We start from the raw sequence: 11,472 nt of genomic DNA on the forward strand, positions 1-11,472 counted from the left end.
GAGCTGAGACCAGGCTCTACAATAAATTGCACACATAGTAGGCCAACAGAGAGAGAGGGAGAGAGATGCATATCAGCATATTTTCATTTTGTTTTACAATAGCACTCTAAAAACTGAGTTGATTAGACCCATGCTGGGTAGGCAAGTTAATTAGAGAATTTACTGACAATAAGATTAGATATCCAATATCATATCCAAGGCATTCACAACACCAGAGGAGAGGAGAGCATGTAATCATACCTCAAATGTTTGGAAATATTGTAGCCTACATGAGTGCTGTAGTGCTGCCTATAGGCTCAATTCCACTTTGAAGTTATTTAATCTTAGAGAATTGCGTGGGTCTGGCCTTTGTGGTCACAAGCTCTCTTATTCCTTCATAGCCTATACAGCAAAAGCAAAGCAATCAGTAGAGTGACTAGGGGGCTTATCCCACGGGTCCACATTAATCACACCATTCAATCTGTTGGCTAAAGCTTTCCTTCAGTTGTCTAAAGATATCAAGAATAATGGAGAGCTTCACACAAATTGTGAAATAAATTAACGCAGCCACTATCAAGATGCTCACGTGAAAATTGGTCATTCAAGCAAACTGTTAAGGATGAATTCACAATAGGCTACAATGTTCTGCATTGAAGAAACTAGGGGATCACCATCGACTGCGTAACGTTGTGTGTAGGGGCGGGACATACAGCGAACGTTACCGATTTCACCAGCCAACCGAGTATATAACTGGCGGAGTGTGAGGTAGGGCTAACATACCACGGGGAGTGAACGAATACTCTAGAAGTCACCAGTTTATACGTCTTCGAAATCTGTGGTCAAGAAACAAGAATTCGCACACCTTGCGTAAAAGAATTTAGCTACAGAAGACAATCACCGCAAACGTCTGTACTATTAGATAGCTGTATAACGTTGTTCTCCGAAGATGAACGGACAAATGAACGGTTTCCATAATTCACTCATCGATGAAGACTGTTTTCTTTTTACTTCTGAGTCTGTCGGAGAAGGACATCCAGGTTAGTGACATTAGCGAGTTTACCTTAAGTCGATATACCTAATACAATTTCATTTTACAACGATTTTGCCTAGCAAACAAGGTGTCGAACAAGGTCATGTTCGCCTACTAATGCTAGCTAACTTGAAAGCTAGCATGCAAAGGCTTGTTGCAAACTAACGTGGGGCCTTCTCAAAGGCAGCTTTGCATGCACAAAATATCATTAAGACGGTTATTGATAAATTACTTGTTAGTCTAGAAATTATGTCAATTTAGTGGTAGTAAGAATGATTTAGTGGGCCAGCTAACACGCGGGGATAATCAGGCCACACGAGGTGCTGGTGTTCGGCGACTAGGCTAATTCATTTGTAGGTAGGTAGGCCACGGGCCCGCCTTCCTTGAATTGTTGCTGTCAACGCACTTCTAATCAACACTGTCATAGCAGTAATAATAGATCTGGCGTTTAACACTAATAATGCATTGTGGTGCGGCCTATACCTATACCCTCGACCGTAACTTGTGTGTTTTGATTATTTATATGTGGTGCGTACGTATGTATCATAACGGCGGATCACACATGTACTCCAATGTTAGCTCAGACAGATAGCGACGCAGAGAATTTAGGCTAATGTTTATCCACTTAGCCATATACGCTAGCCAGTTAGCTTGGCAAGCTTTCTTCGGTAGTTGCCGTATTTCACCGCAGCCGGTAATACCTGGATGCAATCCAATCATCGTCTTGCAATGTAAGAATTGGGTCAGCTACGTTAATGTACGTGTAGCAAGTCTACCGTGTAGGTGCATTAACCAGTCGTATATTTAATTTAACTCGCGTTAATTTGCTGTGTCTAGCTTTGATGGTGTCAAGAAACTGTAACGTTAAGTAAGGTTAACACGCAGTAACCGGTAGATGACGAAATTGTAGGCAGACTGATTTACATTTCCGTTAGTAGAATTCGAAATGAAAAGAACTGCAGCGTCTGTATCACAATGAAACGCTCGTGGTGGGTTAATGCGCATGAATGAAAGGAGCTCAGTATCAACATCCTCTGTGGCTGTGCTTGAGGAGGGGTATTGTATCTGTTAATCTTGGCTTACCTCTGGCCTAAATATAGGACTCCCTCTTATCCTGTGGCGGCAGTTCTACAGTACCAACAGGATATCCCAACACTGCGTTTTTTGCCTGGCCACACAGGTCTGATATTGCTGTAGCAAAGTAATTATAAACAAATTGACAGAAATTGGGCGCAACACAGCTACCAGTTACCTCATTATATGGTGTCAATTGTATGTCACGTTGTCGTTATTGTTGGGCTATTCCAGAGAGTACAGACTTTATTGGCACATGCCAGTGTCACCATTGTCAGTTTTACCTAAAGTGTGGTTGCCTAATTTTTGAGCAGTTTGTCTTAATGCAATGTCGTTAGCCAAGACCAAGATTCCTGTTGTGCTCACAAGGTATGGTTGGCTGAGGAATGCTATTATGTAAGCAATTAGCAACCTGAATGGGAAGGTTATTGCACAAATAACTGTTATGATGCTAATCACTGGTTCTGTTCTTGCTGTCTTCTGCACGTTTGCTGTGGTTTCTGCAGACAAGATATGCGACCAGATCAGCGATGCCGTGCTTGACGCCCACCTCAAACAGGACCCTGATGCCAAAGTAGCATGTGGTGAGTGTCCTATTACAGGCTTCACCCCAGCCAGCCCCACCCCACCCCCCTCACACACACACACACCATCTACATTTCACTTACTCTGCCGTTGGTGTCTTCCCTCTCCCAGAGACTGTTGCCAAGACTGGCATGATTCTGCTGGCAGGAGAAGTGACGTCCCGTGCCACTGTGGACTACCAGAAGATTGTCAGGGACACCATCAAGAACATTGGCTATGATGACTCTTCCAAAGGTTTTAAGAGAATCACAAAACTGGCAATACATTATATTTATACATCTTTTTTTTTAGCTTAATATTTTGTAGCTATATATTTTATAATATATTTATATTTATATTTGTAAACCACTTATAGACCACTGTGATCCTCATCCTGTAACTTCCCTCCTGTTTGGAAAGAAGGCACATGCAGAAGAGTACTTTGTCCTCTCATGCAGATGCACATTCCTTTCTGATTCACCAGGATCTATGAAGACTGCTTATAACAGTTGGGGTGGATCAGTTATAATACTTAACCTTCTTTGGGAACTGTGACGTGACTCACGAGGCACTCATGTGTCTGAAATAGGACCTTGCCTGAAATAAGATCACTGCCGTAGCGATGCATATTACTGTACAGATTATTCTAGACTGGTTTGAAACACAAACTGTAATCATACTAAAGCCATATTCGGTGCAGGACTACTTTCTTCACCCTGTTTTTTTGATTGGAAAACACCATGGCATTAGTGCATGTTTTTTATGGAGCTAAATAAAACTTTTACTGGAAGGTTTCTATTACTTTGAAAGTATTGACAGACAGTTTTATCCTATTGCCTTTATCAGTACGGGAAAGTGGTTTTGCAGAGATGACCTTAAATTTTATGATTGGTTAAACAATTCACACATTTGCAAATTAATAGAATCTTTGTGCTCGCAAAAACTGTCTGGAGATGAAAATGTTAAAACTGAACTGTATGCCTATTGCAAATGCTTGTATGTCTAGGCTTTGATTATAAGACCTGTAATGTGCTGGTGGCCTTGGAGCAGCAGTCTCCTGATATTGCACAGGGGGTCCACCTGGATCGCAGTGAGGAGGACGTTGGAGCCGGTGACCAGGTGAAAATCTGACCTACACATAGACTTGATCTTACTTTGAAAGAAGGGCAAAGTCTTGAGTCTCAAACACATGGACTGAACATTATTCTTGCATATTTATAGTAGCATTTATTATTTAAGTGAGAATAATGATGGGTGCATTTCATAGATTTAAATCTTTGTCCATCGTTACCATGGTTTTGTGATCAAATGTAAACTAACATGGCATGTTTTCCAGGGTCTGATGTTTGGCTATGCGACCAATGAGACGGAGGAGTGCATGCCCCTCACAATCATCCTCGCCCACAAGCTGAATGCCAAGATCGCTGAGCTGCGGCGCAATGGCACCCTGCCTTGGCTGAGGCCTGACTCCAAAACCCAGGTTTGTGTGCAGTGATAAACACATTTGTACACACTTACACCGCTAAGAAAATATTAAGAGTTTGGTTCCAAAATGCTATAAATCCATTTTTGAAAACATTAATAAGTCATGTTATTTAATTGTGTATTTCAGGTAATATCAATAAAATTGCAGTTCTGTTTTGATTGGGCATTGTTATTTGATTTATCTTTATTCAATCACATGTCCACTAAAATTACTAGGAAAACAAAATGAAAATAAATGATTTATGAAAAATCATTAAAATGGTGGATATAGCGTTTTGGAGCCAAACTCTTCTTTTGTTAATGTGTGATGACCAACTGTCATTAGAACATCCAGGAATCTCACTAGCTTGCAGCTGTCCATATGGTGAACTGTGGTCTTGTGTGTCTTGCAGGTGACCGTGCAGTACCGGCAGGACCGCGGCGCCATGCTGCCGGTGCGCGTGCACACGGTGGTGGTGTCTGTGCAGCACGACGAGGGCGTGTGCCTGGAGGAGATGCGCGACATGCTGAAGGAGAAGGTGGTCAAGGCCGTGGTGCCCAGCGCCTACCTGGACGAGGACACCGTCTACCACCTGCAGCCCAGCGGCCGCTTTGTCATCGGGGGCCCACAGGTAACGACTTGCTGTGCTGCTCCAAATAGTTAATTAGTTATTTTGTTTGTTTGCTTTATTGCCTAATATGGAGATGTTTGGCAAAGGACCCTATAAGTTTCCGAATTTTGGAAAATCATTTTAAACAGCATTTGTCCTACTGGTTCACATTGAGGGATTATCAAACAATGTGGGTTATTTCTGTGTTTTTTAAAGATCATTGTGCATCGTTCCTTTTATATATGCATGTATGTTAATGGCTGCCCCATGTCTCTCAGGGCGATGCGGGGCTGACTGGCCGTAAGATCATTGTGGACACCTATGGGGGCTGGGGAGCTCATGGGGGTGGGGCCTTCTCTGGCAAGGACTACACCAAGGTGGACCGCTCCGCAGCATATGCTGCCCGCTGGGTGGCCAAGTCGCTGGTGAAGGCAGACCTGTGCAAGCGTGTGCTGGTCCAGGTGAGTCTTGGACTGGTGCCAATTAGTGATCAGTGATTAAGTTGATTAACAACACACAAGAAAAACAACAGGGTGAAATTCTTTGGTGCAAATTGCTGACAATGCAGCTAGAATGGAAAAACGTGTTGTTAACTTGACCTGTGAGTTGGCAGCACTCTGTGAAACTGCACCCTAGGCCAGAAAATAACCTGAATCTTCTCTCCACCAGATGAATGCCCATGTCCTTACTGTGTTGCCTTTCCATTCCCAGGTGTCTTATGCCATTGGTGTGTCCCACCCACTGTCCATCTCTATCTTCCACTATGGCACGTCTCAGAAGAGTGAGAGGGAGCTGTTGGACATCGTCAAGAAGAACTTTGATCTACGGCCTGGGGTTATCGTCAGGTAGCGTGCCTCCATCTGCGGCGGCCTGTTGGCCCTGTGTGGACACTTGGCTCTTTAGTTGAATATGGTTTAGGAAGTTTAACAAGGCTGAAATTGACAGCCCCTTGAAACGAAAACTGGCCTACTCTTTTCTGAGTGGCTGGCAGGTGACTTAATAACAGCACACTGATGAAATAGATCGGGCGGAAAAGTTTAATAACTGTTCCATGCCAACACTCTAGAAGCTTGTGAGTGTGTAGTGAGACAAGCTAAGAGTAAGAACAAAATAAATTGGATATTTGGAGACTTAGGCTAAGTACAGCTAGCAAGCTAAAGCATGAGGGCTTGGCAATAGTGGCCTTGACTCAAACCAAACAAACTTTAGTCTGTGACTAAAGCAAGCAGCACTACAAACTAACCAGGTTGATTTCTTTTCTAACAGAACCAAATTCATCCCTCGTGGGTTACACATCTTAATACATGTTTACACAATATCCCTTATTTAATTGTAGTCAGACTCCAAGATGTAAAAAAAAGAATCAAAATGAAAATGTGGAAATGAATAGAAATAGAAATTCCTTTTGACAGTGTTTGGGGGGGAAGTGTGTGAAAGGGTCTCAGCCACACCTGAAAGCGAGCCGTTTTTTTCAACTGTAGAGAAATGAGTATTATTTAGGCTCCTCCTTGTGGTAGTCTGTTTTCTGATTAGCCATTAGAAAAGTCCATAACAACAGTTACATAGTTAAAGCCCTTTGTCAATTAATGAAAAGCCAAATATGTATTGTGTACTTAAAGTTGGTTAAGAACACCTAGGTACTGATATAGGTCCTGAGAACTTGTGTTTGCCACTTACCATAACTTGTTGATGTGGTTTTTACGTGTGTGTGTTCCAGAGAGCTGGACCTGAAGAAACCCATCTATCAGAAGACCGCTTGCTATGGCCACTTTGGCCGCGATTCATTCCCATGGGAGGCGCCCAAGAAGCTCAAATACTGAAAAAAAAGCCTAATCATACAAAAGAACCTCTGCGCTTTCCCCCCTCTCCTCTCCTGGTGTTGTGGGCTGCCGGTGTGTGCACTACAGAGAAACCCCGGCGGCCCAATGGAGACGAGCGAGGGGAAAACCAGATGCACCATCTCCTTTGCATAACCAACCCCCCCCCCGTCCCCCCTGCTGTGTCATTCTGTCTCTCTGCACTCAAAGAGCTGATTTGGCTTGGATGACCCCAGGCACCAATTCTCCCCCATCACCCTTTGCCATGATTGTGCCCACCCCAACCCGCCCCAGTCTTTGCCCTGGTACTGTATAGTTTTATGCTTTACCATTGACCTGTCTCCATCACCCCCACCGGCCTAACCTACTACCAAACCCCTTCTGATCTAGTGATGGCACAACAGAGGACTAAGATTGTTTATTAGACGCTATGCATCGCTGGCTGAAGCCCCTAGGCCTGCTGTAAGCCCATTCGTTTTGCTTAAAAAGAAGACGAAAAAGTCTGGGTTCGCTTAAAAAGATTGAATTGAATTTTGGAAACGGGATCAAAGCAACCCTCCCACACGCACACACGTCTTTCTCTTATGAGTGAAAGCGTTTGTCGAATGCACCTGGGTGCAACTCGGAAGCTCCGCTATCGGGTTGCTGTCTCCAATTGACCCTATTCTAAGAAATGGACACCTTTTTCAAGTCACTCTCTCCCCTGCAATAGCGCCATCGTTTTTCTGACGTGTTACAGAGAAGTCAGAAGCTGCTAATACCGCCTTGTCCCCGTCTCCTTGGTGGCTGGCTTTTTGCAGGATTTAGATGTGGCTTTGTTTACCCTCGCCCTCTCCACCCCCACCCCTACCTCTCCAGTTTCTCTGTGTTTTCCCCGACTTTTTGGCGAGGAATCCACATAGAACTGCGGCGCTGTAGCTCCGTTGTGTGTGGTGTACTGTACGACCACGGGCGTCGGCAGAGCACTCCCCTGAGCAGTCCATTTGGCTGCGTGGGGTGTAGCTACAGAGAAACCTCACCTCCAGCCTGCCTGCTCAGGGAAAATGCCTTCGCCCAAAACTTGAATTTACTACTTGAAGGAATATTCAACAACAACAAAAAAAAACTCGTAATCGCGTGGCCAACCTCTAACACCTGGACCTTGGTGTACTACAGAAAAGCCAGGGACCTGTTGTGTGGGGAGGAACCGCCTTTTCTACCGTCAATGTTAAATTAAAGCAGATTTCAACCTCTTTTGTTGTCTCGTTTTGCCTGGAAATTGTGGGTTCACCCATTCCTTTGTGTTGCGCTTGTGGCATTCTCATGGTGTTGTACAGAAAAGCCATGAGGTGCTCTGTCCCAGGCCAGCACTCGCTGAAGAATGCTCTGACCATTGTTACTTTTTATCTGACCGACATAAGAATTATAAACGACCGAGAATAACCTTGTGCGCAATTGTTTTGTTTGTTTTTACGAGTATTTTATTGGGCGGGGTCTCCCTGCAGTCTTGCGAACAGAAGCAAAAGTCTGGCTGGTGTTGTACAGAGAAACCAGCCTCGTTTACATGCTCTCAATGTGGGACTCTGGGAGGCTCCGCCTCTTCCTTTTTATATTCCTCATTTGACCTTTTTACAAACCAGTGATGGGAGTGTCAGACTGGTCGTCGAAAGAGTAAAAAAGTGCCTTTTTCTGTTATTTTTCTCTCTCTCTCTCTCCCTCGTCTCCCCAATTCCTCAATCTCATTTTGACCTTCTACCCCACCCCCCTCCCAACCCCCACCTACAGTTAATATGTACCTTTACATGGGGCCATTAGTACACCCCCCCCCCCCCCCCCCTTCCCTAAAGAGCTCATGAATTCCTAAAGTGGTAATGTCCCACACAAAGTGATTTGAATAAAAGTCTGTCCTTGAGATTCTGGCTTTGATTTGTAATTATTTTGCGTCTTATGCCTCTCAGGTTTTTCCTCTTGCTGTTTTTTTTATTATTATTTGTATTTATTAAATGTGCTAAAACCTTGGGAATATTTTGACCACGGAACTCCACATTTGATATCAGTGACTGTTCAACTAGAGGTCTGATTATGGAAATGACCTTTGTCCTTGACAGGAGGTATTTCTGTTCGTTTCAAGTATTCTGTGCTCGGCAGTTTTGCCTCGTCAGGGGCGTTGCTACACTGTAGCGGGTGGTCCAAGCTGACATTTTTCCGACCAATCGATTGAATGCCATGTGTTGGAGTTAACATAACTGACAATTTACTGATACACATGAATGTCACTTGGGTATGATTTAAAAGTAGTTTCCATGTCTTGTCCTTTAAGGGTTCAGATAATGAGTATCTTGGCTATAAGTGTAGTCTTCAAACTGCACATCAGTGTGTTAAACAAGAGAGCAGGTGTTGGTGTAGAATGTACACTAGTTTGTTCCACCTGCAGCATACCAGAACATCTGACTGGTTTGAACCTGTTTTACTGTGATTTTCAGCTTGTTCTGTATAACAAGTCAGAATGGATCTAAACACGCCTTACTAGTTTACAATTGGTCCTAGCATGACTTGGGAGTACTACATAGCACATTGGGCAGTGATCTGATGTGCAAGGTCTCCCCCTGGGGGTGAGAAAGTATAATAGCAGAAATCAATTTCAACAGTGCTTTGCGAATACAAATTTATTGGGAGAATAATACAAGCTAGAAATGGAATTTCAGCATAGGTGGGGGTGCATTTCCAGTAATGTGTCGTCTCTTGAAGGTTCTTTGGTGTTGAACATTTCAAGGATTGATTGAGGCTGAACAAGATTTTACAAAGATTGTTGTAGGCCTGTTGCCTACCTCAACAATAATAGGGGGTATAATGTCAGTACCAGGGCACTTGTGTACAGATCTGTGGCCACTGAGTTTGATAATGAGTGAATGCTGTGAAGCGGGAAAGCCAGGAACTGAAGAGTTGTTTAGAAACGGTCTTCTCTATATCCATGCTGCCTCAGATTAAAAAAAGATTGAATATAGACATTAAACAACAGAAATTACAACTCACAAAAGAAAACAAGCAATTTAAATGCATATCCTTGCCAAATTGGTCGTTCCTACTGGTTAATGCTCTCATGTTTTCACCTTGAAGTCATAATATCCAATATCTGCGTTTATGGCTCATTTGTCATTGTATCTCATTATGTTGGAGGTGTGTGTTTGTTTGTTTGTTTGTTGTCCTCGACCAGATCAGGGGGATGTATGTGGTCGCTCACCCATAATGGGTAACTCCACCTTGCCATCAGTCAGTGCACAGCTGGAGCAGGCTGCAGATGGTGTCTGGGGACAGGACGGACATAAGCAGCTCCATCACTGTCTTGATGGCTTTTTCAACTACTGTCTGACACAACATCTTGCTGGAGTCAGGTAATACACTGCACCCCAGGTCCATCACCATGGTAAGAGCATCCTGAGAGATAAACCAAAGGAAAAAGTTCAGCCAATAATACAAATAAACATCTTTAATATCCCTGTGTATTTTAAGGCATTACATTGCAAACCACGCAGTGTGGACACCACTTTGGCCGTCTCAGAATTCTTTGGACCTTGGTGCTATTGAGTGAGTCAGCCCACATCCGCACCAATTTTGAATTTGTGGTCTACAGAGGGTGTAGCTAAGGTCCTCATTACAGTTTTTCACAATTCGCCTTATTCACCCGGCGGCCAGAACGAGGCTACAGGGTACACTTGCCATCACACTTCAGTCCAGCAGATGGTGGTAATGCACTCCATTTGCAAACTGCCAAACAGAAAAAGAAGGGTTCGCTGACCTGCCAGAGTAACCTTCAGTAAGGTTTTTTTTTGGCAGTTTGCAAACAGAGTGCATTACCACCATCTGCTGGACTGAGGTGTAATGGAAAGTGTACCATGTACCCTCGTTCTGGCCGCCGGGTGAATAAGGCAAATTGCTACAACACATTTTTTTTTTTAAACCTTCCACCCTTTTGTCAAAATTGTAAACCCAAAACCTCATTCTCAATGTACATTCACAAAAACAGTTATTGCAAAATCAAACAATCACTTTAAAAATGTTGATTTGTGTTCAAAACTAAACAGATCATTCACAAAGCAGTGCAGTCAAAATGAAAACACTACTGAACAGCCATGATACTTCATAAAAATGGAAAATACACTATTCAGGGCAGAGCATATAGCTCCTGGGGAAATGTTTATCCTTTACAATACAGTTAAGCATGATTTCATAATTCATTTTCAGCTTTTACTGTAACTGTACTGTAGTAAAAATAAAGTATTGGCAACATTTTCAATACTGTAGATGAGTAGTGGGCTACATTACAGTCTGTGTTCAGGCCACTGAGCATTTAGTTCAAAGAATGGGGTTTAGTGTTGTGAAAAAGTAAAGTGAAGTGAATGAAAGGTGTAGAATTTCCCCACACCTCGGGATTAACAAACTTAGATTTTTGATTTTCTGGCACACCCCCCGTTTTATTTTTGTTACCTCAAGTTCGTCTGTGGGCAGGAACGATTCGATGCTGCCAATCAATTGGGTACAGAACAGACATTGGATGCCAAAGGTGTCCTGAGAGAGACAAACAATTTCCACCAATCTCAGAGCAGTGACACAAGAGGACAGGTGCAAAAACATCCATCAATAAAGGATCACTAAGTAATCAGAATCAGTGATGCTGGGACCTGACAAGACTCAGATGGCGGATGATGGTGATGGTGGAGTAAAATATGAGAATGCATTCAGTACATATCAGATATACTTCTCTTACCGCAAAATATGGTGCTTTAAGGGCCATTTGACCTGGCAGCTCATTTTCTGTGTCCACACAGAACCCAAGAGCAGAACATAAATGACCTGGTTTCTGTGAGAAAACACATTATAGTCACTCTCATTCTTACGTCTACAGAAAAGCTCCTGCCCTTTTATGCCCATTACATGAAGAGACAATGATACGATG

The 11,472-nt window shown here is 43.3% G+C and overlaps 1 protein-coding gene across 1 annotated transcript; it reads left to right on the forward strand.

Moving 5' to 3' along the window:
• The first annotated feature begins 728 nt into the window (after positions 1–728).
• Positions 729–8,432, forward strand: mat2aa (methionine adenosyltransferase 2Aa). Its single transcript, XM_076289334.1, has 9 exons — positions 729–1,016; positions 2,590–2,667; positions 2,780–2,902; positions 3,654–3,766; positions 3,984–4,127; positions 4,525–4,743; positions 5,001–5,183; positions 5,434–5,567; positions 6,440–8,432. The coding sequence occupies exons 1-9, from the start codon at positions 926–928 to the stop codon at positions 6,540–6,542; spliced, it is 1,188 nt and encodes a 395-aa protein (XP_076145449.1). The 5' UTR covers positions 729–925; the 3' UTR covers positions 6,543–8,432.
• Positions 8,433–11,472: the final 3,040 nt, after the last annotated feature.

This window comes from Alosa pseudoharengus, unplaced genomic scaffold (assembly GCF_046254945.1).
Source record: "Alosa pseudoharengus isolate Yale_2024_CS ecotype anadromous, Long Island Sound unplaced genomic scaffold, YU_APseudo_1.1 YU_APseudo_1.1_scf_17, whole genome shotgun sequence".
Taxonomy (NCBI): domain Eukaryota; kingdom Metazoa; phylum Chordata; class Actinopteri; order Clupeiformes; family Clupeidae; genus Alosa; species Alosa pseudoharengus.